The 19,162-nt window shown below is 45.1% G+C and overlaps 1 protein-coding gene across 4 annotated transcripts in view; it reads left to right on the top strand.

Annotated features, from left to right (window-relative positions):
- Window positions 1-19,162, top strand: part of MAP2K3 (mitogen-activated protein kinase kinase 3) — a 470,125-nt gene that overhangs the window by 215,092 nt on the left and 235,871 nt on the right. For all 4 annotated transcript variants that reach the window (XM_078665238.1, XM_078665237.1, XM_078665239.1 and 1 more), the window contains one exon: window positions 9,528-9,591. In XM_078665238.1, the coding sequence (XP_078521364.1) occupies window positions 9,528-9,591 (64 nt within the window). The remainder of the gene's footprint in view (window positions 1-9,527; window positions 9,592-19,162) is intronic.

A 19,162-nucleotide genomic window follows, 5' to 3' on the forward strand; every position in this document is an offset into this window, starting at 1 on the left:
CACTGTTACAGCTCATGTGCTTGCTGAACCCAAGTTTGCCTCTGGCAGGTGATGAAAGCTTGCACTGCTACAGTCCACTTTGTACGCGTGTGTGAGAAGCCTCCCTATCTTATGCTGTGCTCTCCCCATTCCAACCCAAAACTGTGTGTCTGCGTGGCTGAGGCTCTTAACCTTAACTCCAGGGCCCAGGCCCGGCATTAATTAATTTATGACAATCTTGGCTGTTTATGGCTCTAGGTGCCGCCACGCTAATGCGCCACCAGCCTGACAGTGTGTGTCCTGCCTGTCCCTAGGGCAACATTTGAACTAAAGACTGGACAGGAATTAACATACGAAGTAGTTCTGCCCAGCAACTCTTGAACTGTAAATGCTGCAACAGAACAGGGAAGGATATCGTAGCCTGACAGCAGCAGGGTTCGAGGCGACCCTCAGTGTTGGCTCAGTTATTTAATCTTGCTGTGCCAAATAAAAACAAGCATTTACAATGCAGTAGGTCTCGCATTTGCGAGAGTTTGAGCTATTGGCATTGTAAATGATAAGGTATTTTATTGCTGTGTTTACAAAACCTGCAAGCGGTGCGTAAACGCTGCTTGTAGATTCTGTAAATACATAAAAAACCTTTCATTCTTTTTCCTAAGAGGCAAGTGTTACCACACTCCGTCTAGAAAAACAGATTCACCCACGGATGCCCAGCAGAAGCAGCAATTTCAGATTCTGGGACAGAAGACGCCTGAAAAGCACAACACGGGAAAAGGATGCTGCATTCTCTTTACGCCCTCACTAGGCATAAGACCAGGCTTTTATGTAAATGTACTGCTAGGTGCGGTGCTGTCGGTAATGCTCACTTCCATCATGATGCTCTTTTAACTTTTACCTTGTCAATGTCCTATTTGTCTTCCTGGGTTTTCAGTTCTGTCCCCTTTATCTCCCCTGCTCTGCCTCATTTGCCACACACTCAATGTACTCCATCCAATGTGTTTAATTCCTGATAAACAAGGTATCAAAACTGTATCATCTTGTGACACTAAACCATTTTTTTAATAAAGTGTACCTTAACCAGCAATGCAATAAAATCCTCCAAATGACATTGAAGTGATAACCAGGTGTTCTGTTATTCCAAGATCTGATGAAAAACACTGGCCTTCGATAGAGGAGTGCATTGCTATAAATCTACTGGTCCATCCACATTGGTGGAGTGTGGGACACTCGGGTGTGGTGGAAACATCGGCACGGTATGTGAGTGAGCACCAATATGCTTTTCGGTAGTGTTAATGCGGTTTTATTTCAGTCACGTTGCAGAAAAGCTCACAACACTAGATTTGATTCTGTTTAACCCAGGAAGAAGACAAAGAAATTGCCAAATTAGCTCCTGACATGCAGGCACTGATGGGTTGGTAGCTTACAAAGAATGGAAACACAGGTGCCCTACACCTTTGTAATGCCACTAAAGGGCTTGTAAGATTGCAGGCATGGGTACAGAGTGGCATAGACGTAACTGGAGAGTTTTATGAGGGGGGAGGCGACACTTAGGGACTTTCGAGACCTAATCCAGTATTATGATATAACTGAAGGCCTCTGTGGTAAGGAGTGGGCCAGAGATGGAATTCGGACAGAATGATAAACTGGAAGAAACGAACCACCAATGCATTAGGGACTAGAACACAATGTACCATAAATAGGAGATACAGAGCAGAACCTTACTGTAATCCAAGGACTTTTAGGCCAGACCAAGAATTAGCAGAAACAAATAAAGGATACATGGGAGGCGGAAATACGCAAACATTCAAGGGACAAAAACTGGGCATGAATACTATCAAAAGTAGCAAGGGTATCCAGAAACACTAGATTCAAAGTGGCACCCTTTAAATATATACCCTGAGTCTACTTCACGCCCAAGTGGATAAACCGATACTTTGAAGACACCAAGGCCACCTGCCCAAGTTGCAGAATGGAAGATGCTGTTTGCTTTCACTTGTTTTGGGACTGTAGCAGGCTGACATTACTGGGAACATGTTATAAAAATTAATGGAAAAACAGTCAGAAACTTAGAGCATCACCTACCTACATGCCTCCATTGCCTCTTTCCAAATCCAAGAGCGGAAAGGTCACCAGTAAGCAGGTGAACCTAGGGCTGGTAATAGTTTTAAAGCGCAAATCAGTGATGAGCAGGAAAACTGTAAATAACCCAATATTGACTGTATAGAAACTGGAGGTCTCCAAATGGTCTGAACAGCAGAGTATATTGTTACAAAGGGGGGACCAGAGTATACGAAGGCATAGGACACAATACATAATGCATTTGCTGGGGAACAACATAAAGGAACTTAGTCAGCCATCGCTTACAGATTGAGGAAGGGGATAAGGGGCAGTAAGAACCGCAAGTAAAAACCAAAAGAGAGAGAATTAATGCATTACTGAGAGAGGAGCCGCTGTTCTCATTAAAAGCGGTCTGCATATCGCACTGAAAAGGCAATAACACTTCACCAAGATTGAAAACGACTCTTCCCCTCAAGGAGATCTCGAATGTTGCACAGGTAAATTGATGACACAGATACGGAACACACATGGAGCAATTGAAGTTTACCATGAATGTTAAAAAAAAGTGTCATAGAAATGAGTTAGAACAACAAGACAACAAAGAGGATTAGAGTTCTTGAACGCGTTGCTCGAATGCAAAACGATAACATTGGAAAAGACGTTTTCTTTTCATTCCTGCAGCCAAATAGTATGCTATCAGAAAACACTATAAAATGCGATGGTTTGGTGGAGTCAGGTTAAGCAATAACAGGAACTAGAAATTCCACAGACAGACTTCTGTGTCCGTAGCAAATTCACAACCAGTGGTGCGCGTGCACCACAGAGGAGCGGGTGGAGGGAGCGCGGCAGCGAGGCGAACGCGCGCTGCTACGCGTGCTAGCCACCATCGTGAATGGGCGTTACAAAGGCGGGACATGCGCCTGCCTTTGCCCAATCGCCTGGCTTTTTTTAAATTTAAAACAACACGCGAAAGTCAGTGCCTGACGGAGAAAGCCTGATCACACGCACGAGGGTGTGGTCAGCTTTCAAAACCCTATACAAAAGAGCTCTCGCTGCGCGTCAGTGCTGCGCACTGCAACGCGGGCACAAGCCCGACAAAAGTGTCTTTTTGTGTAACATTATGTACCTAGTGCTCATGTAAAAGCGCTCCTATACCTTCTGGTTAACTTTGCGCTATATAAACTAGCACTATTACATATCTTAATCATATATATGTGAGAATGCTCCAGACACAAAGAGAATTTCGTTAGATTTTGAAATATGCGCCCTGAGGCGTTGTCCTGGCCCACTGTGCGCTAGGGGTGTGGGAGGCGCACTTATATTCACAAGCGGGCAGTGCACAGCATTTGGTGCACTTGTTAGAAGTGTGAAAGTGATATGTTACACTGCGTCCATATAGTGCAGCGCTCACCGGTCCCAGGGTCGCCGGGTGCCAGTGGTGTCTGTAGAAGTGTTTTTAGAAAGGAGGGGGTCATACATGGGATAGATTGTGCACACACGTGTAACAAGTGTACACACAGGCACATATAAAGGCACAAACATTTTAATTGTCTCATCTTTTACATACCCAGTTTTGGAAGAGGACCGAATCGAGGCAGTAGGCGGTTAAGCGATAAGCCCAGGATCACACAGTGTAGTTAAGCTCTAAATCTCCTAGCCCATAAAGCAGCATTTTAATCTTTTTTCTACTACATTTTTAGTTAAGGCTGGAACTCTGACCAGCTGCGTTCGTAGGGTTCTTGCCACCCTATAGGATTTTTTTTTTTTTAAATGGACCCCGCCATTGGAAATGGCACTCCGCACCAGAGCTTTAATTTTATGCCACGCAAAAGTGTGTACGAGTGAAATCGTATTCTTCTATGCCCCCACTGCACAGGCTTCCCTTTCCACCTTCCTGCTCTTTGGGAGAGTGGAGGGGAGCATCTCCATGCTGCCTCCGTCGCAAGTCTCCAAGATAACACAGAATAGTGAACAGATGCTTGGCACGGCTCGCACGGTTGGCTGTGAGCGGTGTCTGCGCACACCCTTCAAACGTTATCAAAAATAAAGATGGCGTGCGCTCGTCCGGATGGGCCAGCCTAAAAGTCCACAGGGCGGCAACCAAATTGCCGAAACCTAATGGCGACTTAGCGATTAGCATAAAGTACAACACGCACCTATCGAAAACAGGGGCGGGGCTTGAAGCCCCCTTCTGAAATATATCGTTAACTATAGCTCTCGCAGGCGAGGCGCGCATGCACTCCAATGCCAGGCGAGACCTAAAAAGTATATCCTAGATAAAAAATAGCGGGAGGGTGCAAAGTCGACATTTTAGTACATATTATCTGTAATCATTTTTCCAAGAATGACCGTGAGTTTGGCAACTGTTTTTCTACTCTTTTTGTTTTACCTTCACCTACCACAGTCTAGTTGATTGTATTATTCTTCACACAATGGGAAGAGGAATGAGCCAGACCCAACAGTTAATAAGGATTACCTGTATTATAACCCAGTACACTTAGCTGTCTACTTGTGCTATTACCAATCCACTGTTGTAGCTCACTTTTAGCTTCTAGTCCATTGGACAGGTTGCTTTCTCCTTCTGTGCATTTTGTGTGTGTTTTGTAGTTACATAAAGAGCCACTGTTAACCACTCCTTTGACATGCATCAACTCTGTATCGTTTTTTCTTGTTAACTACTTTCAAAAGCAGGTGTAGATCCATCAACGAGCTAAGAATACTTCTCAATTAAGAATACTAAGAGAGGACCCAAGAACGGAAACTACTGTTTACTATGTGGGTACCGGTTCAGTTGTCAAGCTATTGTCCTACATTTCTTCTGATCCCTGCATTGTGAGAGAGCTGAGGCTGGCAGGGAGAACAGACAATAACCGTAAACCTGGTGGAGATGGTGGAGAAAGCAGTGATGCTTAGATGGGTGGAGTTCACGAGAAGGACTGAGTTGTGGTGGAACCATATTCTCCTGGGTAGTAGTGCGATATAGTTAAGGAATGGGGGTTAAGCCATTGAGGATGGCCACCCTTGATTCGTGGCCTCCTACAAATTCAGCATTGTAGGTTGTAACCTGTGCCTCAGCTCTCAGTTTATCCACCCAAAAGAAGTCTGGAGACACATTTCTTTGGTCCCTTTGTGAGGATGACCAAAGGAAGATTCTGTGAGCAAGAAGAGAGTGTGCCAGCCTATCGCTTAATAAACAAACTGGAAAAATGAAAGGGTCGGAAGAGAGGGACTAAATTGTAGGATCGGAGGAGAAAGGCTCATGTGAGGATGCTCGCGGTTCTTGCTAAGGTCCCACCTTATTCCCTGCTGAACTGGAATGAGAAAGTGCTCAGAGCTCTGCTACCGAGCCTAGATAATAGTGTCTCGGGGATTCTTAAACTTTACAGACTTCATTTGATGTGGCAATGAAATGGTAGTGGTGCAATCACAGGACCATACCGATCAGATCTTGAGAGCAGCAGTACAACGGAGAAGAGTGCCTGTGGATGACAATAGGCTGCTAGTGTATCCCAGTATAAGGGCATGAAGCCTGGTGAGGAAAAGATAATTTTTTGCCATCAGGGAGGCAAATGGTTGCAGATGGGCTTTCAGAATCAGTGAGTTTTCCAATTTAGCTGAGGGTGGAGCACAGTGGGAAGAGATATGTGTTTACTCAAGTGGAGTCAGACGGACAAGGGTGTGACTGGGGTTACTGACACTGGACTCTTAAAATTGTCACTGAACGGGGCAGCATCTGTTTGCATCTCCACCAAGAAATTGTGCAGATATATTTGCCTTCAAGTAAAATCTCACCCAAATTGAATTTTCTTACATGCACAGATGGCGTTCACTTGTGCACCAAGTTCAGGAAAACGATGTATGAGTAAGAGTAAAGCAGCACTCACTCTATACACAATAAAGCTATGATAAGCTGTATCCTAGTGTCATTCCTCCTCACCGATGAGAACAGCTTGGCAGTTTCCTGCAATGTGAAATCCATTATAAGGATGGCAGGACTTCTTCCTGAATATTAGGAAAGAGGTCTGATTACATGGAAAACGTAGCGGATGTTAATGCAGTGAATTTATCATCAGTTTTAAATACAGATTTGCTTGTTGGCGGGATGAAGGGCAGAAGTATAAAAGTGAACGGATTGGAAAGAGAGAGGACAAACCCCCACAATGGACATCCCATTACTTAAGTCTAATTGTATGTGAACATATTATGAGCAAATGTCATCCTAATCAAGTGGTCTATGAGAATGAAACGCGTTTATCCACGCTATAAAGAACTACTGAAAGAAGAAATGGCTATGCAGAACTTATTCTTTCAGGCTGTAAACTGTGAATTGCCAGCTAGATACTAGGCTGGTAAAATTGAGTTCCTTTCAGAGTCAATACCTCTTAAGGGACCTCTTCACTAGAGGCGCGAGTGTGAATGGAGAGTACACCTCAGGCTTCACAGTAACGTATCCACAGAGGGTAGAACATCTTCACAGCTATGTTATAGGAAGGATCTGTAAAGTGGGTTTACAGAGCACGACGTGAATGATTGAGTGAGTGCTTTTAGAGAAGGGACGACTGTCTCCAAGGGGAATGTTTAAGTTATTTGTTGACTAGACATTCCACTGACCAGCCTTGCTCACCTGCGGCTGCAGATGGAGGAGTTTCCCTAAGAAGGCAGCAAATGAACGATACATTGTGGGTCACAGCTACAGGGGAGCCAACCCAGTACATAAGAATGGCTTAGGTGGACACACACACTCTTAGTCCAGCTACAGTGCTTGCATTTAGGCCTGCCTCTTCTCCAGTAATGAACCACAGCAACTTGAAGACCAGCACCGGCTTGTTTTATACCGGTACATTGTGGCGGTTGTCACACACGGATTGCCTCATTTTTTTGATTGGCTTGTTCACTGTGAGAGGTGAGAGCACCCCTAGATCTCGCATAGAGCAGAACTATATGCCAGTGAGCTCCAGTAATAAACCAGCTCTAGAATTTCTGAGAGCCCGAAGGTCCAGATTGGTTGTGCTGATGAGGGTCCGCTCCCTTTTTGAATGAACTATATATTCCTTAGACCCTTCTAGCTTGGTGACCGGCACCATGTTAATTTAAATATATTGAAATCTGTCTAGTCGGCCCTTTAACGTGGGCTTTGTTTGTAATGAAGACCCCAATATACATTACAGCCACGCTTGTGCAGTTGCCTTTTTGTTTTCCTTTCTTGATTTAGGTCATTGACGTCTCGGTGGAGGCATCCACTGTGGTTCTTTGTTAGGTTCATGGAATATGGTGACCGGTGGACACACTGTCCTGCTGACACACTTTAATCCAGCATGCCAGCCATCTCGCCTTGTGGGAAGACAAGAGGCTACACCTGTTTGAATACATCCATATTCTGGAACCTTGGTCTTCATCACAAATCATTTTGCACACGTCACACGTGTATGCGCAGATCCCAATTCACAGTATTACGGTCTTGTCAGCAAGAAATTTCAATGTGTTGCCATCTTTTTATAAAAAAGTGCTTTTTCCCACGCTCTTAACTTTTTTGCCAGCAACCCAGATCTCAGTAGCCGCCAACAAGGAAAAGGCTACCTGTTATTTGAACTCTGTCTCGAGGAACCCACAAGCCATTGCGTCTCCTCATCCAAGGGCTCGAAGTCTTAAAGTATCTGTCTTTTAGGACTCCTCCGCCTCCAGGCTGATGTGTGCCCCTGGATGTGGTGTTTCAAAGTATTTACTTTGTTGTTGTTTTTTGGTAATGAATTTGGGCCGTGTCCAAATGGTCTTTATGACCAATGTTGAATATAATGCCCCCTAATGATGGTGTCTCTCGACTCAGGCACCACACTGCATAAGGCAGAACAAATGATGAATGATGTTCTCAGGAGTTTATGCAAACCCATTTTCAGATGCAAGGCACCATGCTTACATGATTGTTTGAGACTGTCATTACCCTCACATAATATTTTGCTTACTAGTGGTCTTAGATGACCTTGAGACGACCTGGGCAGTGGAACCAGTCAGTTCTTTGTGATTTTTAATGAATGTGACTTACCAAGAATATAAATAAACTCTAATGTTTTTGTTTTAGGACCCTGTCTAATTTATGTCTCCTCTTCCAGTTACTGGTTTAAGTTTTGGTGCGGGGTTGTATAGTAAGGTGTGTGGTGTGGCTAAAAGTAGTGTGATGTGATGAATTGTGAGTTCAAATGCAAAAACAACAGTTGATGGACAGAATGCAGAACAATGTCATACATTCACCCCAGTACAGTGATCTGGGTCTAAATCCATTGTTATTTCGCTCACCACACCACCCCAGTTCAGACATGGCCATATGCAAATCAGCCTTGACCCTGTGCTTAATGGGAACAGTCCAGCCCGAACTGCTAAGCCATGTCTTCCCTGGACCGGAATCAAGCATCCTAGGACCGGTTTCTGGCTATCAGCCGTCTTCAGCCAGGATAGCTTGACTCCAGTGGCGTGGAGAGCACGGGACTCACGTCTGAGCATACCCGTCCCACTCGGGGTGACAAATGCAAAAACAACAGTTGATGGACAGAATGTGTGTTTTGCTGTTCACCCTATTTAGGAAGGGTATGCCCAGACGTGGGTCCCGTGCTCACTACGCCACTGGAGTCAAGCTATCCTGGCTGAAGATGGCTGATAGCCAGAAACCGGTCCTAGGATTCCGGTCCAGTGAAGACATGGCTTGGCAGTTTGAGCTGGACTGTTCCCATGAGGCACAGGGTCAAGACTGATTTGCATATGACCATGTCTGAACTGGGGTGGCTTGGTGAGTAAAATAACAATGGATTAAACCCAGATCTGTGACTGGGGGTGAATGTTTTGCCATTGTGCAACATTCCGTCCATCATCTTGTGTGAATTGGGAGTTCATTCACTGTGTGTGCACAGCTGCATGAACGTGGAGTACACTTAGTTCAAGGAGGCATGCTCAAAATTACCTTTTACCTGCCTCTGCTTCACCATACTCACAGCTTGGTTACTGATGCTTATAATGACTAGCTTTAAAATCGTTGCATCTTTGTTGGCCTTGTACAGTGACTTTTAGCACTTCGCTTACAATGGCTTAGATCTTTCCGTGGGGCACATTCATTATTTTTAATACTTCTGTTATTTAACAATATATTTTCTTACACAATCATAATCTTACACAGAGCTCTGTGCTCAGTCCACAAAAGTTGCTTTTTAATAAGTCCCAACCAAAACATTTCTTGGCTCTGTCAATTCTTGGTAAATACTGGAGCCATATTCTGAACCAATCACGATATCGTTTCTTCCCATTTGACAAATACACTTTTTGGGAATAGTATTGTCTTTTATAGGAAACAAATCAGAATAAATGAAGCACAGGGTATTCAGTGACTTTGCCAACGGTTTGATTTAAGAATGCCTTTTTTAATAGAAATTAATATTGGAAGAGGATTGACCCTTTATATCACAATACATGATGTTCTATTTTCAATTATCATTTTTAATCCATAGGAAAAAGAAGAAAAGATTTGAAAATAACGATGGTACCCCAAAAACCAGAAGCGGCTCATACAACGTGAGTTGAAATGCGTGTCTTTATCGCTCAATCAAGTGTTGCATGAGAGATGGTGTTGCTGCTACAGATGTGGTCATATAATGAATCTTTTAATTCATGGCGTCATTGGGGTGTTTGTGAAAACTTGCATTGCTGGATGACCTACACTCTACTCATCACAGTACAATGAGATATTAAATGCACCATTATGATTTCCTAGTGTGAGAAACGAGGCTCATGTTTGGTCATATCTTTACAGCTGCCAACTTGACCGAAGTTGTGCTACGTCCTCCGCACAGGACATTTTTACTGCACTTTTGTCCCTGCAGCGAGAATTATTTTCATGGCGGGGGGGGGGGTACGGGGGGGGGTTGTTGGCGAGTGATTATCAGAACATCTGTGTGATCATTTACACTAGTACATATATCATCCTAGTTGGAATTTCTTCAAATTTCCATATCTGACTTTCCCATGGCTCAGAAAAGACCTGTGTCAAGGGTGAAACTCTGAGTCGTTGATTAACCAAAACTCAGGGTTAGTGGAAGTGGTATTTTGTATGCTTTGACCTGCAGTAACACCGCAGGGTTGACACCTTATTGCGCACTAGCCCCTCAAGAGGCTCCTATTACCAGCTAAGAGTCAGAGAAACAGGAGGAAGGACCGGGAAAGGAAACTGTTCAAATTAAATTGGACTCTTGGTTCATAGAGGAACTCCTTAGTTTTCTGCACCCTGCACCTGATCCTTCACAGTATTGAATTTAATAATTGTCTGGTGGAGTTAGACTGCACTAGTTGTATATATTGACTCCGGCAAATTGTAGGCATTATCCAGAGATTGTTCAAATCAGGGCTGACCTTACTAGGTCCAGGAGAGCCCGATACAAGCTAGATAGTCAGAATAACCACTGACTAGGTAAATGTGATCCATTTGAATGCATCGCATTGAAATTCACTGCATTTGGCTCTGCAGTTGTGGAGTGTGGATGGTTTTGTGAAGAATCTATGAATATTCAGCAGAGGTACAGTGAGGAGAAGGTAGCTCGATGCTCTCCAGCTTGGTATTTATAGCTTTGCCAGTCTGTTCATTCTATTGAAGTAGGTGGACGCTGCAAGCCGAAGTCAAGCTGTTTAACATTTCTGGCTAAGTGTAAGGTGGCCTTGCAGTATCAGGTTATGTTGAGACGTGGATTTAGACTAACATGAATGGTGACGGGTAGAGCCCTGGGCACTTGAAAGGCAAAGGAGGATCCTCATTTCATTCTTCAAATGGTACTACTAAGGAATGAGTGGGACTTGTGTAACCATCTCCAGGGTTTCCTGCAGAGTGTCTGTGGTCTGCTATATTTATTGGATATGTGTTCTTTGTTCTTTCGAACTGCCTGTATGGTTCTAGGAACGTCCGCTCTGCTCCGGCAGTTCAGCTGTGTTCTCAGAAGCATCCAGACGCGTTCTTGGTCGTGGGTCCTACAATTTGAAGATTAAAGCTTCTACGTTTTTCAATTTCGCCTTCGACTTGATTTCTTCAATTACCCCTATCACAGTATTTATTTATTTATAAAGCCCAGTTGATAGCGTTAAAAGGATCAAATTTGGGTTACTTGACTTTCATCTGTGATCCATTGAATGCCTTTCAGTATGCACGTTAGAGCAGACTCAATGTCTGCAGATCTGTGCTTGACTGCACAACATTGAGGAATGGTTGATTGCAAGGAGAATTGTAAATGAGGTAGACTTTTCCATTACTTCGGACAAACTGGGAGTTAGATGATGCTTGTTTAGTTTTTAGGCCACAGGTGATTTTTTTAAGGGGTCTTGACATTGCAGCTTTAAAAAGGATATGAAACCTTACAGGTGTGCCTGAAAATAAAATGTTGTGGAGGTGCAGAGCATTACCTTTCACGGTCTTGCCGACTCCTTCCTCAAGAGTCAGTTTAGAAACATCTGACAAATATAGATGCCGTAAAACCAACAGCATAAGAGATCCCATTGAACCCTGATCATTTTCTGGACAATCGTTTGACAACTTCCAGTATATAGTCCTTGTCGCTAAAAAAGGCTCTCTTTGTGGGTGCAGGGAGAGGCAGATTAATTTGATGTCCAGTCAAAGTTTAAAATACTAAAAACAACAACGTACAGGTCTGTATACTCCATAAGGAAAATTACTAGAGTTAAGTAATTCAACATGCTTGCTTTAACCTGAATATGTTCCCTTAAGAATGTGATGGTTGGAAATTGACTGTGCAATCTTGGCGAAGAATCACTCCCAGCATATTATGATACATGCCCAACCTCAAAAGGCTTGATGAACTTCTAAAAACGTCATCAATTAAAGTAAAGTTTAAGCTTATCTAGTATTTTTGCAAATAGCTGCTAATGATATTTGTGCTAGAGGTAATGCTTTCATATTTGTTCCATTTTATACTTGAACATTCTGTGCGTATTAATTTAAAATCTACAACTAGAAGGTGAAACCTAAACTCCGAGGCAGATCTCACTCGCAGTTCATCTTCTCAGATTTGCGCTAGACTAGAGCACGTTGTGCAAATGTGTAAGTGTGCGCGTATAGAAAAGTAATGTTCAAGGCAGCTTTTTATCCCCAACATTCTCTTATAGGGAGTCTGTGTGATTCCGAATGGTAATACCTTGTACCATCACTTAATTCACTTTTGGTAATCTGGTTCATAGAACCAGAGTCTGTAGCTCATGTTCACTAGAGAATCCCCATCCCATCCAACCAAACTGAATTAAATGACATCCAGGGCGGATGGCGATGAAACAACATTAATTCCATGGCCCTCCTCTCGTGTGCCTGTAAAATGACAGTTGGCAGTTGACATTTTGGAATGCTCATCTGAGTGTTACTATTGGCAAAGCCTTGTCGAGCTGAGCGATTATTATTTCTTTTTAATTACAAAAACGTCGTAAAAATACATGATAAAAAAATATGCCGCCACCTAAACATGGCTGCCCTATACATGCATTTAAATAGCATTTACGAATTCAGCAGTTTTACTATTTGTCTTAAATAGCGTACATTTGGGTAGTGGCATGCATTTTATTACAACGATTATTATTTGTGGTGGACACAAGAAGAAACCGTCAGCTAGCCAAGCAACTAAATCGCATGTATCTACAATGTTACTTAAATACTCTATAACTTTTAACAAAGAAACGAAAATGAATCGCCATTTATCAGGGCACCCACGATTCAGGCAAAATGAATAGCTGTTTATTTTTTTAAGTTAATTGACAAAAAGTGAAATAAAAAAAGCACACTTTAAAGCAGCTTTATCATTGAACATAAAGGAACTATTTTTAAGCGATGAGAACAATATGCCCAATATTTGTGCAGTCTTTATAGGTGAAGAGAATCAATGGGTAAAGTGGACTGACCCATTGCTCCATACTAATTGATGTGGGCGGAAGCAAAATGTGAGCGGCCATTTACCAGACTTATGGGTGAAACGATCTGACCCAAAGCCCCTCTATCTATATAGTGTATGTTTATGTTTATTTAAAAAAAAAAGTCTGGTTAGATAGCAAAGGCCAAACTTTAAAACAATACATTTTAAAAAACAGACAGAGCTAGTTGCCATCGCATTTACATTAAAATACTCTTATAGCACACATACATTTTGGAAAGTGTGTGATGTTCCTTGTTCTACTAATAGCTATTTACTTGTTTACATATTTAATAGGGTTATGCAGCGTTTGTCTCCGTATGAGCTGTTCACCTATTTACTTTAACAAATGCACACTGTACCAGTTTAATGTGATCACCAAGTTAAGCATGCCAGACTAAGAAGCGCCCTGTTGCGGGTGAATGCACAGGCACATCATATTTATGCACAACATGTTTACACCATTATAAACTGTGACTGCAACATTCTAATGGTAAGTCTACATTCTGCTCAAGAAATATGGAATGAGAACGTTTTGTGAATATGTTGCTTCTAGTTATTATGCAAGAAGGTGTTCGAGCAGGGTTTGTGAAATTTTTGTTTACAAACACTAAAGAAGCTATGATGCGAACCCCCACTGGTCATTTTACATAGGTTTGAGACATTTTTAATGGGGAAACTTTATTAGACCGCTGCCCTTACAAAAGGGCATAGAGTGTAAGTACAAGTCAGTGCTATTGGGTGGCAATCACAGACTTCCGATCAGGTCAGTTTGGGAGACACAAAAATCTCATGGCTGCACCCTGGAAATCTTGACTCTGGATCTGGCTGAACAAATGAGGTTTCTGCTTGCCAGGTAGTTTATCAGAATCCTTTCTTCAGGTTTTAGATGCGACAGTATCAGCAATTTCTTGTGCTCTGTTTTAAGATATGCTGCCTACCTTATCAGGAGGCAGCCAAAGTATCATTCCTGTGTTATCCGTCTTTCTCTACATGGATGTACCAAGCTTTTCAAAGTTAAGTCAACTATTAATAATTCAAAGGGTGCTAGTTTACATCTGTAAACAGTGGAAATGGGCTGCTGTTAATCAATCTTATTCAAAGTAGGCAGCAAACCTCAGTCATTTAAAAGTGCATTTTGTTCAGGTATGGTGCATCCTCATGGCTACCACCGTGAACTGTCAATCAGATTTTGTAAATTGGAATCAGACGAACTCTATAAAACCAGCGACTGTGGCTTGGTCTTGAGTAATTGGACGAAGCAGGCCATCGATGTAGGGGGTTGACATTCAGTCCCTACTTTTGTGTAGTTGTGTAGCTTTTCCCTTGGTCAAATCCTTATGATAAGGTTTTACTTCTCTCAGATCACAGGCTGGCCTACAGGAACTAAAGTTGACCAGGGAATGTGTACACAAGGACCCTTCCTGCTCCATTTAAAACTAGAAATCTACCCTTAGCTTTACAATGGTGTTCGAGGTTGGTAGAGACATGAGCAGTACAAGGGGACTAGGAAAATTAAAAACACCGATCTGACTGCCCCTAAACCTTTTGAACATCCCACAGCCTAGGCACTGCATACATATGGGTGGGACGCCAACTATGCTTACTCCACCTCTCATGTTCTGCAGCACAGCTCACATGTACCTGCTTTCCTTTGGCTGTCACCTGTTTTTTTGGTCACAGCCCACCTGAGCAGCTGTCTGGTTTGCTAAAAACATCTTCAGGAGTTTAAGAAAGTTGACCTAGGAATGCATTCCGCCCATTGATTAACATTGGCTTTGTGGTTTGTAACTCACTTTTTCTGGCTTTCTGTTTGCTGGCTTTATTTGCTTTAGGCTCTCCATGTTGTTCTTCCCGTTGCCTAAACCGTGTTTACTGTATTCAAATGTCAGGCGCTGTCTTCTTATTTAACTTTCTTTGACACTCCACTCCGCTGCACTCTACTCCGCTGCACTCTACTCCGCTGCACTCTACTCCGCTGCACTCTACTCCGCTGCACTCTACTCCGCTGCACTCTACTCCGCTGCACTCTACTCCCCTGCACTCTACTCCCCTGCACTCTACTCTGCTGCACTCTACTCCCCTGCACTCTACTCCCCTGCACTCTACTCCCCTGCACTCTACTCCCCTGCACTCTACTCTACTGCACTATACTCTGCAACACTCTACGCCAATGCACTCTACACCAGTCCACTCTATGCCACTCTACACAACTCATGCTATGCCACTCCAGTACACAACACTCTGTCAATCCAGTCTGCAACACCCTACTCTACTCAGCTCTTCACCATTTCACTCGACTCTTCATGTGACTCTTCTCTGTCAATGTTTAGCCATGCTGAACAGCAGCCCATCTGGTGTACAACGTGGTTTAAACATATTGGCAAAGCACATAGCTCTTGCATAGGCAAGCCCTATTGGCTCTTCCTATGCGTGTTACATGAGGGCAGTGATCTCTCTCTGTCCTCATTCTTCCCCATTGTGTCTACTCACCCCCTTTATCTAACTCATAATTAAATCTCTTTAGTTCTTCTTTTGCTTGTCCCCCCACCAGCTTCTAGCATTTGCCGCCCCTTTGTTAATTATCATTGATACTCACCTTAACCTAGCCATAAAGCCATTACATTTGCAAAGTTTTGATTTTTGTGTTTTCACATTTTGTGTATTAGGTATTTTCAGATATATTACCTGTTATTGATTAGTCTGACCCAAACAGTTTGCACTTCCCCTCACCACAAAACCCACTACTGTAAAACTTTAACAAACTTTCAGAGAATTTCCGCAACAATCTCTCAGAAACATTTCTCATTTTCTCTCCTTTGTGTATGACATGAGAGCTCACCGCTAGACAATGTGGTCTATCTAACCTGGTATGGCCACACCAAAACCAACTATTGACCCAATAACTGGGCAAGTCAGCAGAGAAAACCGGGAGTCAGCTGCATTAGTGATGTTCAGTTTGAGTCCAGGATCTCCCAATCCATGCAAGAATTTTTAAATATCCACATCACTGGCGTTGCCTGTGTACAACTAAAATAGTTTTTTAAAGAAATACCTTCTGTCGATGTTAAACAAGGCAACCAGAATATTGTCTGTCATCAGGGCTGAATTTGTGTACAAACTGGAGTCCACCCTTTCTTAAAATACTTCTAAAGTGCCAGAAAAATCAAGAAAACACATCAAGATGGTTCAGGAAAGAAAATATGTCAGTCAGTCTAGAAGATAATCAGAGAAACCCACTGACTTAGAGAAGCAAAGGATATCCTTGAAAGGCGTAGTGGTGCCCAAAGACTTGTACAAGACCTGCCCCACAAACATTCCAGAAAAAGTCCACAAATGAGCAGCAGTCAGTACCCTTGCGTCCACCTAGACCTACTTGCTAACTGAACATTGACTAGCATAGCCTTCTGTAACATCTTCTTTGTTGAAGCCCACCTGTTGAATTCACCTCCTGAGCCGTTTGAAAGATGGAACACGTTCCACAAAAATCCCTAAAACCTCCCCCCCCCAAAAAAAACCTCCCATTCACACAACTCAGCAGCACCCAAGTCTGTTGTCCTCCATGCTTGCACAGTGCGATTTAAACTTTTTTCTAGACTTGCTAGCGGAACTCGTTTGAACCAGTAGGACCTTATTCAGTGAACTAGTGACCCTTAACCCTGTTTCCAGGCAGGTCGCTCCCCATGCTGCGCAACTCCACCTGACTGCCGTGCTCCTGTGACCAGCCGCTGCTTCTGAGGTTGTTCGAGGCCCACCTCCACCCGCAGGCTACCACCTGCGCCTCATCCCTGGTGGCCAGTGTTAGGCCTTAGGTTTGCTCTGTGCCCGCTCGCTTTTTGCCTGTGACCACTGTTTTTTGATTGCCTTTTGTATTGCTTTGTGACTGTATTTGCCTTGTGCACGTGTTCCCTGACTTTGCCTGTGCTTGTTTCCTCCCTCTGTGCCCGTTTCCTCGCCGATCCCGCTCCCTGCCGCTGCATCCCCTGCGGCCCCGCCCCCATTGCTCTGTGCCCGCTCGCATTTTGCCTGTGGCCGCTGTTTTTTGTATTGCTTTGTGACAGTATTTGCCTTGTGCCACTTGTTCCCTGCCTTTGCCTGTGCTTGTTTCCTCCATCTGTGCCCGTTCCCTCGCCGATCCCTGCCTCTGCGTCCCCTGCGCCACCGCCCCCATTGCTCTGTGCCCGCTCGCATTTTGCCTGTGAGCGCTGTTTTGGGTATTGCTTTTTGTATTGCTTTGTGACTGTATTTGCCTTGTGCCACTTGTTCCCTGCCTTTGCCTGTGCTTGTTTCCTCCCTCTGTGCCCGTTCCCTCTCCGATCCCCGCCGCTGCATCCCCTGCGGCCCCGCCCTCATTGCTCCACTCCCCCACCCAGCTGCTCCTCCCTCCCACCTCCCCTTCTTATGGCAGCCGCTGCGCAGCCGTGCCGCTGGCGTGCCGAAGGCAATCCCATCTGCGCCCGTCCGAGCCTGGACCGCACCCTGTTCCAGAACCCCTGGCCCCCGGAGACACCTCTCTCTGCACCCGACTGCACTACGACGCCAGCACCCTCCATGCACTCAACCCCGGACGAGAACACGCCTGCTACCGGGCCACACCGAAGCGCACCCTCGGGCCCTTCACCTGCCGGAACTGCATCTTCACCAGCATCCAGCCCGCCAAACTGTCAAGCAAAGATCCCAACCACCTCCAATGCATCCTCCTCAACGCCCGCTCCGCTCGCAAACACGCCATCGAACTCTGGAACCTCCTCGACTCAACAACCCCCGACGTTGCCTTCCTGACGGAGACCTGGCTGAACACCACCTCAGCACCAGACATCGCCATAGCCACCCCAGATGGCTACAAGATCTCCCGCAGAGACAGCACCAACGGAGTGGGAGGGGGTATCGCCATCGTCCACACGAACACCATCAGAGTCTCTACCAACACCGATGACACCCTCAACACCGCCGAGTACCTGCACTTCCAGATACACACCGACCCCAACACCACCCTCAGAGGAACCCTCGTCTACAGACCACCCGGACCCTGACCACAGTTCAGCGACTCCTTCGCCGACCTCATCAGCACCCACGCCCTCGCCTCTACGGACTACATCCTCCTCGGGGACCTGAACTTCCATCTTGAGGACAACAACGATGATAACACCACCACCCTAATCGCCAACCTTGCCAACCTCGGACTCAGACAGCTCGTAACAACACCCACCCACGCCGCTGGACACACGCTTGATCTCATCTTCTCCGCAAATCCCCATGTCTCCTTCAACCACACCACCGAACCCCACTGGACCGACCACAGATGCATCCACTTCACCTTCAGGAAACCCACCACGCACCACTGCACCCAACAGATACCACGCCGCTGCTGGGGCAAGGTCACCGAAGACCAACTGACCACCACCCTCGCCCTGAGACCACCCCCTGAACCCACTGCCCTCAACCTCAAACAGTGGATCAACGACTGTGCCGACACCCTCGCTCCACTCAGGACCCCCGCCGCCAACCACTCCAGCAAAAAAGTTACATGGTTCACCGAAGACCTCCAGGCCTCCAAGCGCACCTGTCGAAAGCTGGAGAAGAACTGGCTCCGCGAACGAACACCAAACAGCTATACGGCCCACAAGATCGCCACCGGTAGACACCACCAACTCATTAGGACCGCCAAGAGGACCGCTTTCAAGACCGACTGAACAACAACGCACACAACAGCAAAGAGCTCTTAAGCATCGTGAAAGAACTCTCCAACCTCAGCTCCAACACCAACGACATTCCCCCTTCTCAAGACCTGTGCGACTCGCTGGCCACCTTCTTCCACCGCAAGATCGCCGACATCCACAACAGCTTCAACGCCACGACCCCCACATCCACCGCCGAGCCCACCACCCCTGCGACCAACATCCGTACCAGCCTCCTGACCGCCTGGTCCAACGTCAGCGACAAAGACACAATCAAGACCATGAACTCCATCCACTCTGGATCCCCGTCTGACCCATGCCTTCACCACGTCTTCAACATAGCCAGCACAGCCATCGCCCCCCACCTCCGGAAAACGATCAACATCTCCTTCGAGACAGCAACCTTCCCGGAAAGCTGGAAGCACGCAGAGATCAACGCCTTACTGAAGAAACCAAGGCGGACCCCAAAGACCTCAAGAATTTCCGGCCCATCTCCCTGCTCCCGTTCCTGGC

The sequence above is a fragment of the Lissotriton helveticus genome, chromosome 10 (genome assembly GCF_964261635.1).
Source record: "Lissotriton helveticus chromosome 10, aLisHel1.1, whole genome shotgun sequence".
Taxonomy (NCBI): domain Eukaryota; kingdom Metazoa; phylum Chordata; class Amphibia; order Caudata; family Salamandridae; genus Lissotriton; species Lissotriton helveticus.